Source organism: Oncorhynchus mykiss, chromosome 17, assembly GCF_057628025.1.
Source record: "Oncorhynchus mykiss isolate SJ-2025 chromosome 17, ASM5762802v1, whole genome shotgun sequence".
Lineage (NCBI taxonomy): Eukaryota > Metazoa > Chordata > Actinopteri > Salmoniformes > Salmonidae > Oncorhynchus > Oncorhynchus mykiss.
Genome location: NC_143038.1, coordinates 61,016,757 through 61,034,580, shown reverse-complemented (window position 1 = coordinate 61,034,580; position 17,824 = coordinate 61,016,757). Strand labels below are relative to the sequence as shown.

The window sequence follows — 17,824 nt, the reverse complement described above, 5'->3', positions numbered from 1 at the left end:
TATTGTATGCATGTTACAGTGAAAAGATGGTTCAAATTTCACTGTGAAATACCATTCAAAGATTGAATCTGAATCAACATAAAACCATTTTCAAGGTCAAGAACAGACAACATGGAAACAGGTAAGAAATGGATTATTAATATGATGTATAGTATATTTGGCCTGCAGGCATAACAGGGCCAAATCCATCAATAATCACTCATATCTAAAGTATTCATGAGATCAATAAACAGTGTATTAAATGTCCTCTTCTCCAATGGAATTAATTTAATGTATCAATGCTTTCTGCTCTAATTTTACAATCAAATCTTTCAATGTTGACATGAACCACATATTCTAACAAATTGCAAGATACACTCTCTAATAATATCAACTGCCCTTTAAAGTATTGTCTTGAACCCTCACCATTCAATCATCATGTGGAGTTATTTAAGCTATACCAAGAGTAATAAAGAAGACAGATGACAGTCACAGATGCAGGTCCTTACTATGTGACAACATCCCAAGACTTTAAGGTCAGGCCCGGAAAATTGATGGAACTGTCACTGTTTCGCCTTATAGTGACAGTGGAGTTCCCTACAGAATCGGATTACTCTTGCTCCGGAGTGAGACTGGGCCCAGCCAGTGGGACAAAATAAATGGCCTGTGAGGGATGGGGCGGCCTTGTTCCCACCGTGGGGCATCAGAACTGAATCTGAAGAAGCCATCATTCACTTCACTGTCCATGTCGTCATTTTAGGATGTCCAATAACTGGAGAAGCAGCAAGGAGTATTGACTTCCTTTTACTCAAAAGGAAAACAGCTAAATTGAGACCGTAGTCTGTCAGTTATGTGCAGAAATTCTGCTATCTTTATTCACATTTGAATCATTTAGCAGACATTCGCATCCAGAGTGACTTGCTGTAGTGAGTGCATACATTTTCGTACTAGTCCCACATGGGAATCAAACCCACAACCCTTGGTGTTGCAAGTTCCATGCTCCACCAACAACCACATGGGACCATTTATCCTCTTCTACTCAGTTCTGTCAGTTATAATGTCCAAAAAAAAGACTAATATAAATATATACTGCTTTATCTTATCTTTATCTTATTCTTCTATTCCCATTACTTTCACATGCTGAGAGAAGATGATTTCTGTTCGGTTTTTGTACTCACTATGACATTATGTTTGCTCAATATACTTTAACTGAACATCTTTGAAAGTATGTCCTGTACTATAAAGACAGTATGTGGTAGTGTAGTCATTTATCGTTATTTATTTTGAGTTGAACCTTGAGGAAAGTGATGAAGAGGTATTTTGATGCGTTGGAGTTGGAGTTGGAGTTTCATGTATTGGCTCTATCAGGATTAAGATCCTGAGTGTGGAGTCACAGCACTGGCAAATGCTGCTCCCCAAGGAGACGCTTCCATGTTGATTGCTTTATCAGACGGGACACAAGACACTATGACAAGTCCCACTGACATATCTTTTCTGTCACATGCCTTCACACTGCTGGCTAGTACAGTATGATCAGAGAGGGAATAAAATATAGTTAGTGACTTACATGCAAAGGTTAGACTGGCCTCTCGGCTCACGATGGTCCCAAAAGAGTTGGAGGCGAGGCACTGATATGTTCCAGCATCTTGGTCTTTGTTTAAATGGCTGATTCGGAGGTTGCCTCCAGACAGGCTATAGTGTGAGCCTGATTTGGGAGTGACCGCGGTGCCATTCAGTTTCCACCTAAAAACAAAATGAAAAGCAGTCAGATCCAGATCCACTATTAACTTCAATCTATTGTAGATCAAGTACTGTACCTTTATGGAAATATGAGATTCTGACAAAAACCTCAAAGAAGGCAAATGCTGATTTTACCTTAATTTGAGTAGTAAAGGATCAAGAGAGCCCTCAAACCATGCCCCACAGCATAGCGTTAATCTAAGTAGTGAACTACACTGACGGCCGGCACAACACAGAGCAGAAAATACCTCACTCACCAAGAATACACAGCCTCTGTGGCCATCCATCTTGCTAGACACCAAGTCAAACAGCATAAATATGCAGATTAATCATTACGCTGCAACAAATACAAATAATAGCTAGCACACTGCATTCTGCACTTTTGCATTCTACACCAGGCTATGAGATTATAATTGGTGTTAGAGGTGATCAGTGAATGATATAATTCACTTATGAAGGCAGCAGATTCCTCAATCCCTCCACATAGAGCAGAAAGGTGGTTACGATACCAAACTAAATTTCACAGATGAGTAAGCATTAGGGTTGAATGGCGGGAACCCGGTTACCGAGATTTACCTGGATTTACCACCCAAAACCACTCCCTTTTCCAGGGATAAATAACTCAGAGAAACCGGTAAATGATAATAAATTGTTTATATGAATAGCATGGCGTGAAATGGAACTGTGAAATAATGTGCAGTGTCTAAATCTGGCTTATCTACGGCCTCTGAAGGGTGGGGACAGACAGCCTATCTCAGTATGGAGTGCAGTTCACAATCCATGTAGACCTACAGTATCATCTCATCATCATCATCATCATCATTTTTCTTGTGACAGATAGGCCTAAATTTGTTGCAGCATAGCTACAGTAATATAAAGACCAAATTTACCCATCTCCATCTGGCTTTTATTTTTAATTGTAAAGATATTTTTTTATTGCAGCTCCAGAGTTTTAAAACAGCCTATGACTCAAATATTGTTGCTTTAAACCAGCACGTGCGAGAACTCTCTCGCAGTCTTTTTCTCTCTCCATCAACTCAATTCCAATTGCATCCAAAATAGATAATCATGTTCTAGATTGATATAAAGCCCTATATAGATGTACTAGTCTACCTCTTTCAGGTAATATATTCAATGCAGTATTAGACTTTGTTACGGATACAGGTATCCTGTGTGTGTATCCTGTGTGTGTATTTATTTTCTCTCCTTCTCCCCTCACAGGTGGCATTCATCATTCCCCAATCAGTCATCAATCAGTCGCTAATCAGAAGACACACCTCCTCCTGTTTCCATTACCCTATCACATTCCCTTTCCCTTGGTTTAAAAACCCTGTCTGTTGTTTGCTCTAGAGTGCAATCTCTCTGTCAATGCCATCTGTCTGTAGAGCTCTTGTTTGGTTTTTGCAACTACATGTGTGAGTATTGGTTTTGCTATGGTGTTTGTTTGACGGTGGGAAAAGGGGGTACCAAGATAAGTTGTCCATGGGCAAACATTACCCGTAGGAATACTTTGTATAAAAACACTAGTTAGAACTGGGCGTACCACCCACTGTATTTTTGGTTAGTTAGCTGTTGGTGAAGTAGGCTAGTTTAGGTATGTTTTTGGATCCTTATTTCTTTCCTTGGGTCCAGCTCAGTGCCTTTTCCTGCCCCCCCCCCCCCCCCCCAATTACCGTGTGTTTTCAAATGAACCACAAGTGTTTGCTGGTAATTTATTTTTCTGTGGTTATTTTGTTCTCACTCTTTTTCACTATGAGTTATGTTACGGGTCTCGTTACCATACACCCCCCCCCCCCAGACTGTCGGGCCAAAAGGGATTCGTAACAACTTATATTTAGCTAATTAATGATGGCTTATAGCCTCTGTCTCTTGTGCAATATGTACGCACCTGTGCTCTTCTAGCTTTTCCTTAAAAAATGCTCCTTAGCTCTTGGTGTCCCATGCAGGAAAAGCCAGCTTGCTGGACATAATGTTTTGGGCATTTCTTATGCCAATAGACTATTCGAAGAGGGATTTAAGGTCTTGTTTGCGTAACGTTAAATACAGCAGCCAATAGAACTCACGGGTAGTTTGAAATAAAGGTTAAATAAATTAAAGAGCAAACGCACGGTAGGCTATAGCAGTTATTTATTCAGATGCATAACCATTCAATCTCTGTGAAGAGAAGTGAAAACCTTCTGCATTTAATTCTAGTCCTATATTATTCAAGGATTTCATTAGAATGATGAAGATTAGGACAACAAAATGTATTTAATTTAATTCTTGAACGCGAGGAAGACATGACCCAACAATAGAAAGTTCCGGTAGGCTAATAAAATTAGGGGAAACATTATGAAATGTATATATGCGTCCCACCTACTAATTATACAAATAGGCCCTATTATATTTCAACATTAAAATCTAATTCGCTAGGCAATACTTGTAACTTTGTAGGCTGCATGGTCTCTCACTGCTTTATCATGATTTGAACGATGTTCATAAATCCAATCCATATAATAGTGTAATTCAGTTCACACTCAAAGATTAGCCTACTGAAGCTAGTTTAATGTATTTACCCAAGAGAGCACATAGCTAGCTACATCTATGGGATTGTATGAATTTTTTTGTTGTCATGTGTAATGTTGAGTTGCCTATCAAATGTATTGGATAATGGCACAATCATTTGGACTTTTTGGGGCTTGGGTTCATGAAATGTCTTTGGGGCTCATAAAATGTATTTAATGTATGGCTCATCAGACTCAAGTAGCATCAGGCTTGAATTTTTGATCAAAGCTCTAATCTAATCCAGACAAAGACCTATTTTATATACTTTATAATGCTTTTGAACGACAATTCTGGTTTTGGCGGAAAATAGCGGGTTACCCGGGAGGAGTTATTTATTCTCGGGAAGGGACATTTGTAAAATACCAGGAAAATATTCAACCCTATAAAGCATGATAGTTTTTAAGCACTTCATTGTGATATGGACGACGCAAACCATGATTAGGGTCCAGAGCAATTAATTGCTGATTATTTGGAGTAAGGATTTTAATTGATTGTCTTTATGGATTCTAAACAGCTCAACAAATAGGGTGACTTTGTCAAAGCATTCGTGAGAATATCTTTATCAGGTTGGTGTAGCTCTGCTTGACTAGATCTAAGGTGTTTCATTGTACGATTCACCTTAGAGAAGGCATAATAATAAAGTGACAAGTGTAAAAGGTTAATGACAGGTTAAAAGCAAAAGACATTACATCTTTGTTCTCTTTCATCTACCATTTAGACAACTACCAACCATATCAAGCATTTGAATAGAAACTGGGACTGAGGGTTCTCTCCCAGGGCTTCATTAGAGAGAGGGAAGAATAACTCAGATCCATACATGGTGTTCTTGTGCTATGGCAATTATGACTGGAATAGAGTAGAGGCTAAACATCATTCCTTAAGCAAAAGGGAACATGTAGTTCAAACTAAAAATATATGATTACAAACAGTTCACGGTGGCTTTGTTCTCACAGAATACAATATGCCTTTAAATACATAGTGCTTATGGGGGTCGCACCGCGTACAAACAACCTCTTTAACTACTTTACAAGCTGGTACTGTAGACACTAGATATATAATAGTTCAGTGATACATCACCATGCCTACTCCAAACTAGCCTTACACAACGTACAGAAGTCTGGTCTCCAGTGCCTCATTACTCTACACTACAGTATGGTAAAGGTCCTCACCGACCGTCTCATAAGGCAACTCAAGCTATTCGCTTACTTCCAATGCAAGAAACAAAAACATCAATATTTTACTGCACAGTAGTGAGTCTACTCTAACTACTCATGCTTTCAGAAAGAGAAGCTGCAATTGATAAAATGAGAAGAGCCTCTAACATGATCTGTTATCTCAGAGAAGTGGTCCTCATCAGCTCGCATACCAGGCTGTTTCTGTGTTAGAAAAAAATGTTATTCCATTAAAAATGAAAGCAGTCTGCCTATTCAAAGTTGTTATTATTCTTCAACAGAGTGATTCAATAGAGCCAATATTGAATATCACATTCCTGCAAGTTCTGGATGAGCGAAGACAGAGCTTTGACTGATATGGTAATACTGAGAACAAAAAAACACCACTTCCCTTTAGGTCAACATCGGAGTATTAAGCTGCACAAGGAGCTTTCTGAGGGAAGGAATAAGTGAGTTAGGTCAACATACTAAGATGAAAATCCATTGTCTTGCCACTAGATATTGACCTGACAATGACTGTTGTATTGAATTGAGTCGGCTAATATCATGGCTATTATACATTGAGCAATAAATTAAACCAAGTACATGTTGCAGATAATCTAATAATCTAATAGACTATTAATCATTCTAGAGGAGGACACTGGTTTTAGCAGCTCTGTTAAGCACATGCTTTATGCAATCATGTCCCAGTAGGCCGTCCATACAGTGGCATAATATCATGCCATCTGGCTTATGAGTTTGTAGAATGTTACACGGTCTGTTCCTTTCCTTTAGCCTTCCGCCTGGTGCTTTCAGTTTTGGGAAAACCAAATAGACCCAGTGCCACAGAACAAAGACTCTTTTATCCAGAGTAAATACTCTGTTTTAAGCTTTATGCTTGTAGGGACAGACAGTTTTAAAGCATATAAGAGGATGAGCCACATTTAATGCGCAACCTCTGAGGTCAGCCTGTCACAGTATACGATTGTGTGATGTGCAGTTAATGAACTTTGAAGATGATTTAGTCTGCAGCTTCCCTCAGGAAGATCGTCTTAGAAGGCAGGCAGGCAGCCCATCCAGGGCCAGGCTCTGTGCTCTGACAGGACTGTATAGCGACCTTGACAGGAAACAGCTGATTAGGTCATCCTTTAAACTGGCTCAATCCCAAGTGTTAAATGTACCAATCCTTCTAAATCTCACCCCAGCAATTTCATTGAGCAAACATGATTGATTTGAACCTTGTAGTTGCCAGAGATACAACACACAACATTTTCGATAGACTAATGAACCGTGCAGAGAGAGGAAAAGAGACACTGGCCATGTCTGAATATCCACACTTGCATCCTAAATGGTATGCCGTTTGGGTCTACAAAAAAATAGTTAATAGTGTTCGACATTTGGAAAATCAAGTATACTTTAAATGCCTGGATATCTTCCTCATTTCGGCTTTGACGACAGCTGACCAATTAGATACACAGTAGGGATGTGGCGTACCCCAATTTGGGAATACCTGTACTAGATGAAGATCCTAAATGAGTATAACATCCTGGCATTTAAACCCTACTCGATTTTCAAAATTTCGTGTACTATTAACATTTATTTTCACATGATGAGAATGCGTCATGCATGATTGCATTGTTTCCCATTATTTGTTGATTTCGGGAAGTGGCGCAATGCCATCGATCAGGGTACGCCAAATAAAAATGTTTTATTTATTTTTTCCAAAAGGTGCTATACATTTTCTTTTTGTCACATTTTCAAACAGTCCATTTATATTTTCCAATGGGGCTATACACTTGGATGAGATTTTTTCTGCCTGAGTAGCCTCATTTCACTGCCAAAAATAAAACTAAACCATCTAGTGTTCAGCGAAATAACAACACGTCAAATACAGGTAGCGGTCCGTAAGTGGCCAAACGTAGCTGCTGCTCATTCCGTTGCTCATTCAAATGTATAAATGGTAAAAAATAAGGCCATTGAGACACATACCAGCTCTACTGGTAGTACTGCTACTACCAGCAGTATTACAGCTGCACCTGTCGATGACACAAGCTGTTCTGCTTCCACGAGCACATCCAATGCTAGCATCAGTAATTCTACATTTGTTGTTAGCCCAGCTAGGATGGACACTGACACTTGTGAATCTGATGCAGCTGAAGAGCTACAGCCACCTTACCCGGGAAAGCACCGAACAAAAGACATGAGAACTACATTGATTTGGGGTTCACTTATATTGGGAGTAGTGCCTTTTCTCAGCCAGCGTGTGTTATATGTACAAAAGTACTATCTTAAAACGCAATAACCTTCACTCTTGAGCAGACATTTAGAAACAAAACATGCCAATTTGAAAAATAAGCCACAGGATTTTTTTGAGCGAGAATTAAAACAACTTTTGAGTAGTCAGACATGTATAAAAGCAACAGATACCATTAATAATGAGGTGCTAGAAGGATCTTATATGGTGAGCTACTGAGTGGCTAGGACAGGCAAGCCCCATGCTATTGTGGAGGACTTAATTCTTCCTGCTGCAGCAGATATGGCTGGGACAATGCTGGGGTAAAAGGCCAAAAAAACTATACAGACAATGTCTTCATCGAACACTTTCACAACGCATCAGTGACATGGAAGGAGATGTTTTGAAACAATTACTGCTTTGCATATGTAACCGGTGTGAAATGGCTAGCTAGTTAGTGGGGTGTGCGCTAATAGCGGTTCAATCAGTGACGTCACTCACTCTGAGACCTTGAAGTAGTTGTTCCCCTTGCTCCGCAAGGGCAGCAAACTTTTGTGGAGCAATGGGTACAAAACGATACTTTGTGGGAGGCAGTTGTTGATGTGAGCAGACGGTCCCTGTTTCGAGCCCAGGTAGGGGCGAGGAGAGAGGCGGAAGCTATACTGTTACATTGCTGCTGTTGACTTGGATCACTGGTTGCTGCGGAAAAGGAGGTCAAAACCGGTCTGAAATGGCTAGCTAGTTAGCGGGGTGCACGCTAATAGTGTTTCAATAGGTGACGTCACTCGCTCTGAGACCTTGAAGTAGTTCCCCTTGCTCGGCAAGGGCCGCGGCTTTTGTGTAGTGATGGGTAACGGTGCCACCAGGCTGGCGGTTGTCGATGTATGCAGATTGTCCCTGGTTCGAGCCCATGTTGGGGTGAGGTGAGGGACGGAAGCTATACTGTTACACATACAAGCCAGTGAATTATATGCGTTACAGACTTGGCGGGCCTGGCACAGCTCCTGGTATATGTCTTATAGTTGATGGGGAGTCAATTAAGGAAGACATCCTCTTGTGCAAACCACTGGAAACCAGGACAACAGGAGAGGATATTTTTGAAGTACCAGACAGCTTTGTGACATCAAACGGACTTTGGTGGTCAAGATGTGTTGGTATCTGTACTGATGGCGTAAAAGCCATAACAGAGAGACATAGTGGAGTGGTAACGTGTGCGCAAGCAGTTTCTCCCGATGTCACTTGGGCACACTGCAGCATCCACCGAGAGGCTCTTGCTGCCAAGGGAATGCCTGACAACTTGAAATACATTTTGGACACTACAGTGAAAATGGTTACAAAGCAAGGCCCCTGAACTCGTGTATTTTCTACACTGCAAATGATCTGGGCAGTGACCATGTAACGCTTTTACAACATACAGAAGTGCGCTGGTTATCAAGGGGAAAGTATTGACACGTTTTTAAATTGAGAGGCGAGCTTAAGGTTTTCTTTACTTACCATCATTTTCACTTGTCTAACTGCTTGCATGATAAGTTTCTCACACAACTGGCCTTTCTGGATGATGTTTTTTCTCGCCTGAATTATCTGAATCTAGGATTAGAGGGACTCTCCGCAACTATATTCAATGTGCGGGACAAAATTGAGGCTATGATTAAGAGCTCTTCTCTGTCTGCATTAAAAAGGACAACACACAGGTCTTTCCATATTGTTTCATTTTTTTGTGTGAAAATGAAATCAAGCTTACGGACAATGTCAAATGTGATATAGCGAAGCACCTGAATGAGTTGGGTGCGCAAGTACGCAGGTACTTTCCCAAAACGGACGACACAAACAACTTGATTCGTTATCCCTTTTATGCCCTGCCTCCAGTCCACTTACCGATATCTGAACAAGAGTGCCTCATCGAAATTGCAATGAGGTTCTGTGAAAATGTTATTTAATCAGAAGCCACTGCCAGATTTCTGGATTGGGCTGCGCTCAGAGTATCCTGCCTTGGCAAATCACACTGTTAAGACACTGACACCCTTTGCAACCACGTACCTATGTGAGAGTGGATTCTCGGCCCCCACTAGCATGAGAACTAAATACAGGCACAGACTGTGTGGAAAATGATTTAAGACTGAGACACTCCCCAATACAAGCCAACATTGCAGAGTTATGTGCATCCTTTCAAGCACACCCTTCTCATTAACCTGTGAGTTATTCACAATTTTCAAATAACAAAAGATTTTATATGTAAGATGGTTAAATAAAGAGCAAAATTATTGCTCATTATAATATTATTATTTGTGCCCTCGTCCTTTAAGAGTTCTTTGTCACTTCTCACGAGCCAGGTTGTGACGACAACCCCCACTCATACTTACGTTTAATAAATGTATTGTATAGTGTGTGGAGACTTACAATGATGGGGGAAAAAAACATTTTAGAGTGCGCTGACCTTGTTGCTAGAGGGGGTACACAGCTGGAGGTTGAATGTTTGAAGGAACCACTGATCTAGTAGAATTTAATGCACACTTTTCCACAATGCATTGGAAGAGGGTGGCTGAAAATGATAGGCCCTAGTTATCTTCAAGTAGCCAACAACAAATCTACACTACTTAATTGGGAAGATGCCCGAAGCTTCTGCGGTGGTGTGGAAATGTAGGATAACATGGTGATGACTGAGATGGGAGCATCGGGACTAGCTCTTAGGAAACTTTGCAGTATTTAGTTTTAGTACAATTCTTTTTTTTTTTACATTATTAGCTCAGGAAATGTTTTGTCATTACATACAGCCAGGAAGAACAATTGGATATTATAGCTGCGGTAACTACCAGCATATCGACTAGGAACATGACTTCCCTGGAGGAGATCCTTTGTTCACTCTTCCCAGAGCAATTTAATTTATTCCAGAGGCCGACCCAAAACATCGCCGGAAGGAGAGGCAATCGCGGAGGCCTATTGGCTAGACTTAGGAGGCGCGCATACCACCCACCGCTCAAAGTATATTACTTGCTAATGTTCAGTCTTTGGATAACAAAGTGGATGAGCTTAGAGCAAGGATTTCTTTCCAGAGAGAAATCGGGGCCTGGAACAAACTGTTTCATGGAAACATGGCTCTCTCGAGATACGGAGTTGGAGTTGGAAAATCCAGCAGGACTGTCAGTACATCGCGCAGACAGGCATAAATATCTCTCCGGGAAGCAGAAGGGCGTAGGGGTGTGTTTCATGTTTAACGACTCATGGTGTAATTCTAGGAACATACAGGAAGTCCTTTTGTTCACCTGACCTAGAATACCTCACAATCAAATGCCGACCATATTATCTCCCAAGAGAATTCTCTGTCATTGCCCCAGCCGTTTACATCCCCCCTCAAGCCGATACCACGACGGCCCTCAAAGAACTTCACTGGACTTCATGCAAACTGGAAACCAAATATCATGAGGCTGCATTTATTGTAGCTGGAGATTTTAACAAAGCAAATTTGAGGACTAGGCTGCCGAAGTTCTATTAACATATCAATATCAAGGCCCTTCCCTGCCCTCCTTTCGGCAAATCTGACCACGACTCCATCTTGCTCCTCCCATCCTATAGGCAGAAACTCAAACAGGAAGTACCCGTGCTAAAAACTACTCAATGCAGGTTTGACCAATCGGAATCCACGCTTCAGGATTGTTTTGTTCACGTGGACTGGGATATGTTCTGGGTAGCCTGTGAAAATAATCTACACTCATACACAGATACGGTGACTGAGTTTAAAAGGAAGTGTATTGGAGATGTAGTACCCATTGTTACTATTAAAACCTACCCTAACCAGAAACCGTGGATAGATGGTAGCATTCGTGCGACACTGAAAGCGTGAACGACCGCATTTAACCATGGCAAGGTGACTGGGAATATGGCAGAATATAAACAGTGTAGTTATTCACTCCGCAAGGCAATCAAACAAGTAGGGTCGCAACTCAATGGCTCAGACATGAAACATATGTGGCAGGGGCTACAGACAACGGACAACAAAAGCAAAACCAGCCACATCGCCGAGACCGACGTCTTGCTTCTGGACAGGCTAATCACATTCGCCCGCTACCAAGGACTGTGGGTTCTCCTTGTCGTGGCCGACGTGAGTAAAACATTTAAACGTGTTAACCCTCGCAAGGCTGCATGCCCAGACGGCATCCCTAGCCGCGTCCCCAGAGCATGCGCAGACCAGCTGGCTGGTGTGTTTATGGGGATATTCAATCTCTTCCTATCCCAGTCTGCTGTCCCCATATGGTTCAAGATGGCCACCATTTTTCTGTACCCAAGAAGGCAAAGGTAACTGATAGGATCCTATCACCTGTACCTTACCTGCAACTCTAGACCCACTTCAATTTGCTTACTGCCCCAATAGATTCACAGACAATGCAATCACCATAACACTGCAGACTGCCATCTGGACAAGAGGAATACCTACAGTGGGGCAAAAAAGTTTTTATGCAACCACCAATTGTGCAAGTTCTCCTGCTTAAAAAGATGAGGCCTGTAATTTTCATCATAGGTACACTTCAACTATGACAGACAAAATGAGAAAAAAAATCCAGAAAATCATGTTGTAGGATTTTTATTTATTTATTAGCAAAATATGGTGGAAAATAAGTATTTGGTAAATAAACTTTTGTTATCTCAATACTTTGTTATATACCCTTTGTTGGCAATGACAGAGGTCAAACATTTTCTGTAAGTCTTCACAAGGTTTTCACACACTGTTGCTGGTATTTTGGCCCATTCCTCCATGCAGATCTCCTCTAGATCAGTGATGTTTTTGGGCTTTTGCTGGGCAACACAGACTTTCATCTCCCTACAAATATTTTCTATGGGGTTGAGATCTGTAGACAGGCTAGGCCACTACAGGACCTTGAAATGCTTCTTACGAAGCCACTCCTTCATTGCCTGGGCGGTGTGTGGGATCATTGTCATGCTGAAAGACCCAGCCACGTTTCATCTTCAATGCCCTTGCTGACGGTAGGCTTTGTTACTTTGGTCCCAGCTCTCTGCAGGTCATTCACTAGGTCCCCCCGTGTGGTTCTGGGATTTTTGCTCACCGTTCTGGGATTTTTGCTCAACACGGGGTGAGATCTTGCGTGGAGCCCCAGATCAAGTGAGATTATCAGTGGTCTTGTATGTCTTCCATTTCCTAATAATTGCTCCTACAGTTGACTTCTTCAAACCAAGCTGCTTACCTATTGCAGATTCAGTATTCCCAGCCTGGTGCAGGTCTACAATTTTGTTTCTGGTGTCCTTTGACAGCTCTTTGGTCTTGGCCATAGTGGAGTTTGGAGTGTGACTCTTTGAGGATGTGGACAGGTGTCTTTTATACTATATATGTAAAAGACTTATATATTATAAGTTCAAACAGGTGCCATTAATACAGGTAATGAGTGGAGGACAGAGGAGCCTCTTAAAGAAGAAGTTACAGGTCTGTGAGAGCCAGAAATCTTGCTTGTTTGTAGGTGACCAAATACTTATTTTCCACCATAATTTGCAAATAAATTCATTAAAAATCCTACAATGTGAATTGCTGGATTTTTCTTTTTTCTAATTTTGTCTGTCATAGTTGAAGTGTACCTATGATGAAAATTACAGGCCTCTCATCTTTTTAAGTGGGAGAACTTGCACAATTGGTGGCTGACTAAATACTTTTTTGCCCCACTGTATGTAAGAATGCTGTTCATTGACTATAGCTTAGCATTCAACACCATATTACCCTACAAGCTCCTCATTAGGCTTGAGGCCCTGGGTCTGAACCCACCCTGTGCAACTGGGTCCTAGAATTCCTGACGGGCCACCCCCAGGTGGTGAAGGGAGGAAATATAACCTCCACCTCACTGATCCTCAACACTGGGGCCACACAAGGTTGCATGCTCAGCCCCATCCTATACTCCCAGTTCACCCATGACTGCATGGTGTCCTGCTGTACATACCTACACGTTTGCTACGGTCACAAGACGCAGGCCTCCGAATTGTCCCTAGAATTTCTAAGCAAACAGCTGGAGGCAGGGCTTTCTCCTATAGAGCTCCATTTTTATGGAATGGTCTGCCTACCCATGTGAGAGATGCAGACTCGGTCTCAACCTTTAAGTCTTTACTGAAGACTCATCTCTTCAGTGGGTCATATGATTGAGTGTAGTCTGAGCCAGGAGTGTGAAGGTGAACGGAAAGGCTCTGGAGCAACGAACCGCCCTTGCTGTCTCTGCCTGGCCGGTTCCCCTCTCTCCACTGGGAATCTCTGCCTCTAACCCTATTACAGGGGCTGATTCACTGGCTTACTGGTGCTCTTCCATGCTGTCCCTATGAGGGGTGCGTCACTTGAGTGGGTTGAGTCTCTGACGTGATCTTCCTGTCTGGGTTGTGCTGTGGCAGAGATCTTTGTGGGCTATATTCGGCCTTATCTCAGGATGGTAAGTTGGTGGTTGAAGATATCCCTCTAGTGGTGTGGGGGCTGTGCTTTGGCAAAGTGGGTGGGGTTATATCCTGCCTGTTTGGCCCTGTCCGGGGGCATCATCGGATGGGGCCACAGTGTCTCCTGACGCCTCCAGTATTTATGCTGCAGTAGTTTGTGTCGGGGGGCTAGGGTCAGTTATATCTGGAGTACTTATCCTGTCCTATCTGGTGTCCTGAGTGAATTTAAGTATGCTCTCTCTAATTCTCTCTTTCTCTCTCTTGGAGGACCTGAGCCCTAGGACCATGTCTCAGGACTACCTGGCATGATGACTCCTTGCTGTCCCCAGTCCACCTGGCCGTGCTGCTGCTCCAGTTTCAACTGTTCTGCCTGCAGCTATGGAACCCTGACCTGTTCACCGGACGTGCTACCTGTCCCAGACCTGCTGTTTTCAACTCTCTAGAGACAGCAGGAGCGGTAGAGATACTCTTAATGATCGGCTATGAAAATCCAACTGACATTTACTCCTGAGGTGCTGACTTGCTGCACCCTCGACAACTACTGTGATTATTATTATTTGACCATGCTGGTCATTTATGAACATTTGAACATCTTGGCCATGTTCTGTTGTAATCTCCACCCGGCACAGCCAGAAGAGTACTGGCCACCCCTCATAGCCTGGTTCCTCTCTAGGTTTCTTCCTAGGTTTTGGCCTTTCTAGGGAGTTTTTCCTAGCCGCCGTGCTTCTACACCTGCATTGCTTGCTGTTTGGGGTTTTAGTACAGCACTTTGAGATATCATCTGATGTAAGAAGGGCTATATAAATACATTTGATTTGTTGGTGTGTGTCTCTTTATTAACTATAGCTGGTGCGCAATCTCTAATATTAAGGAAGTCTCAAGAATCTGCTTACCTGAGTTTGAATACCACATGATAAGCTGTAGACCACACCATTTACTATTTTTCATAGCTGTCTATTCACCACCACAAACCAATGATGGCACTAAGACCGCACTCAACAAGCTGTATAGGGCCGTAAGCAAACAAGAAAATGCTCATCCAGAGGTGGCGCTCCCAGTGGCCAGTGATTTTACTGCAGGAAATCTGAAATTCATTCTCTCTCATTTCACTTTACCATTTCTTCAAACAATCAACTTTATTCAATATTGATTAATTATTGCAATAATAAGGCTGGTTGACCCCACACCCTTGAGTGTTGGACCGAGTAACCTAACCTTTACACAAATGCAGAGTACTATATATAGCTGACACTAACAATGCTCAGTCATGGTTGGTTCAACCCCTCCCATGCAGACTAAGGAGCATCATAAACCACATTCTGTTCTTATCTGCATGGGGTTGTTGTCTTAACCCTACCTTGGCTTAGTTTCCCAGTTGCAAGGATGATTTTGAGACAATGAGAGATTGTTATAAACTCGTAAGCTATCCCTAGTAAAATGCATTCTTGTCTATGTAATGCAGTCTTTAACTCATGTGTCAGCTTAAGCCATCTCTGGTGACCTTATGCCCAGATTAGCTGCAGAGAACTAGAGTGGAGACCATACAAAAACACAAACACTAGCAGGACAGAAATGTCTTACTATTAGTTAAATATTAATTGTTAACCATTAATATCAAATAAATCAGGGTAAATACATCCTTTTTCTCTGATATTCCACAGGCAGAGACACATAAAAAGCTCTCCCCAGCCCCCCATTTGGCATTCGGACCATAACTCTATCCTCTTGATTCCTGCTTACAAGCAAAAAACTCAAATAGAATGTACCAGTGACGCGCTCAATACGGAAGTGGTACAATGAAGTGGATACTAAGCTACAGGAGTGTTCGCTAGTGTAAGAATATTTCAAAGATAAATACACAACGCAGAGGATGAGAGAACAAGAGTACTAAAAGTCAATAGAGTACTAACAGTCAGTAGGGAATTATAAATTAAAAAAGTTGGTTTTCAGTTCAACATCTGTTAGGAATGTCAGTCCTGAACGTATGTGTGGCATGTTCTCATTGGTCCAATCTGAAATTGGATACTTGTTTTTTTGGCCATTGGCCCAGTTTTATTGCAAGGAATTATAATTGGTCAACCACAGGCTAGGGCTGGGTAAAAAAAACTACAACTTGTCCCATTGTTCTGTGGAGAGAACCACAGGAGAGAACCTCAGGAGAGAATCACTGAGGACAGGGGAGCATGAACATCTACCTTCCCACATGATTCGTCCTCTTTGAATAAGAATACACCTATTTCCTCCCCTTGATATGCTTTGGGCTCTGTGTTATTGAAGAGTAACATCAACTGCTAACACTAGCACAGACTGGAATATGTTCCGGGATTCATCCAATGGCATTGAGGAATTTAACACATCAGTTACTTGCTTCATTTATAAATGCATCGATGACGTTGTCCCCACAGTGACCATACATACATATCCCAACCAGAAGCCATGGATTACAGGCAACATCCGCATTGAGCAGGACATTAATCCGGACGCTTATAACAAATCCCACTACACCCTCCAATGAACCATCAAACAGGAAAAGCCTCAATACAGGACTAAGATTGAATCCTACTTCAGCAGCTCTGATGCTCGTCGGATGTGGCAGGACTTGCAAACTATCATGGATTACAAAGGGAAACCCAGACGAGAGCTGCCCAGAGAAGCGAGCCTACCAGGTGAGCTAAATGCCTTCTATTGTCGCTTCGAGGCAAGCAACATTGAACCATGCGTGAGAGGACCAGCTCTTCTGGACGTCTGTATGATCACGTACTCCGTAGCCGATGTGTGTAAGATTACCAGGACGCGTACTCAGAGCATGCGCAAACCAATTGGCAATTGTCTTCACGGACATTTTCAATCGCTCTCTGACCCGGACTGTAATACCTACATGTTTCAAGCAAACCATCATAGTCCCTGAGCTTGAGAATGCCAAGGTAACCTGGTAACCTGTCTAAATGACTACTGTCCTGTAGCACTCACACCTGAAACCATGAAATGCTTTGAAAGGCTGGTCATGGCTCACATCAACACCATCATCCCCGAAACCCTCGACCCCACTCCAATTTGCATACCGCAACAGATCCACAGATTGCACTCCACACTGCCCTTTCCCACCTGGAAAAAAGGAACACCTACATGAGAATGCTGTTCAATTACGACAACTCAGCGTTCGACACCATAGTGCCTTCCAAGCTTATCCCTGATCCAAAGACCCTGGGACAACACCTCCCTCTGCAACTGGATCCTGGAGAATCCTGACGGGCCGCCCCCAGCTGGTGAGGGTAGGCAACAACACTTCCGCCATGCTGAACTTCAACAGGGGGGCCCCTCAGGGGTGCGTGCTCAGTCCCCTCCTGTGCTCCCTGTTCCCCCATGATTGCGTGGCCGCACACGACTCCAACACTTGTATTAAATTTGCATATGACATGACAGTGGTAGGCCAGAGACATGGAAGTGTGCCAGGACAACAACTTCTTCCTCAACGTAGGCAAGACAAAGAACCTTATTGTGGACTGCAGGAAACGAAGGGCTGAACATGCCCCGTTCACATCGACGTGGCTGAAGTAGAGTGGGTTGAGAGCTTCAAGTTCCTTGGTGTCCACAGCACTAAGGACCTATCATGGTCCAAACACACAAACACAATCATGAAGAGGACACAACAACACCTCTTCCTCCTCATTAGGCTGAAAAGATTTGTCATGGGCCCACAGATCCTCAAAAGGTTCTACAGCTGTACCATTGAGAGCATCTTGACTGGCTGCATCACCGTTTG

General features: G+C 42.5%; 1 protein-coding gene across 4 annotated transcripts in view; it reads right to left on the bottom strand.

The window, feature by feature from the left end:
* Positions 1-17,824, bottom strand: part of LOC110494608 (contactin-4) — a 215,710-nt gene that overhangs the window by 123,224 nt on the left and 74,662 nt on the right. For all 4 annotated transcript variants that reach the window (XM_021569831.3, XM_021569833.3, XM_021569832.3 and 1 more), the window contains exon 4: positions 1,547-1,722. In XM_021569831.3, the coding sequence (XP_021425506.3) occupies positions 1,547-1,722 (176 nt within the window). The remainder of the gene's footprint in view (positions 1-1,546; positions 1,723-17,824) is intronic.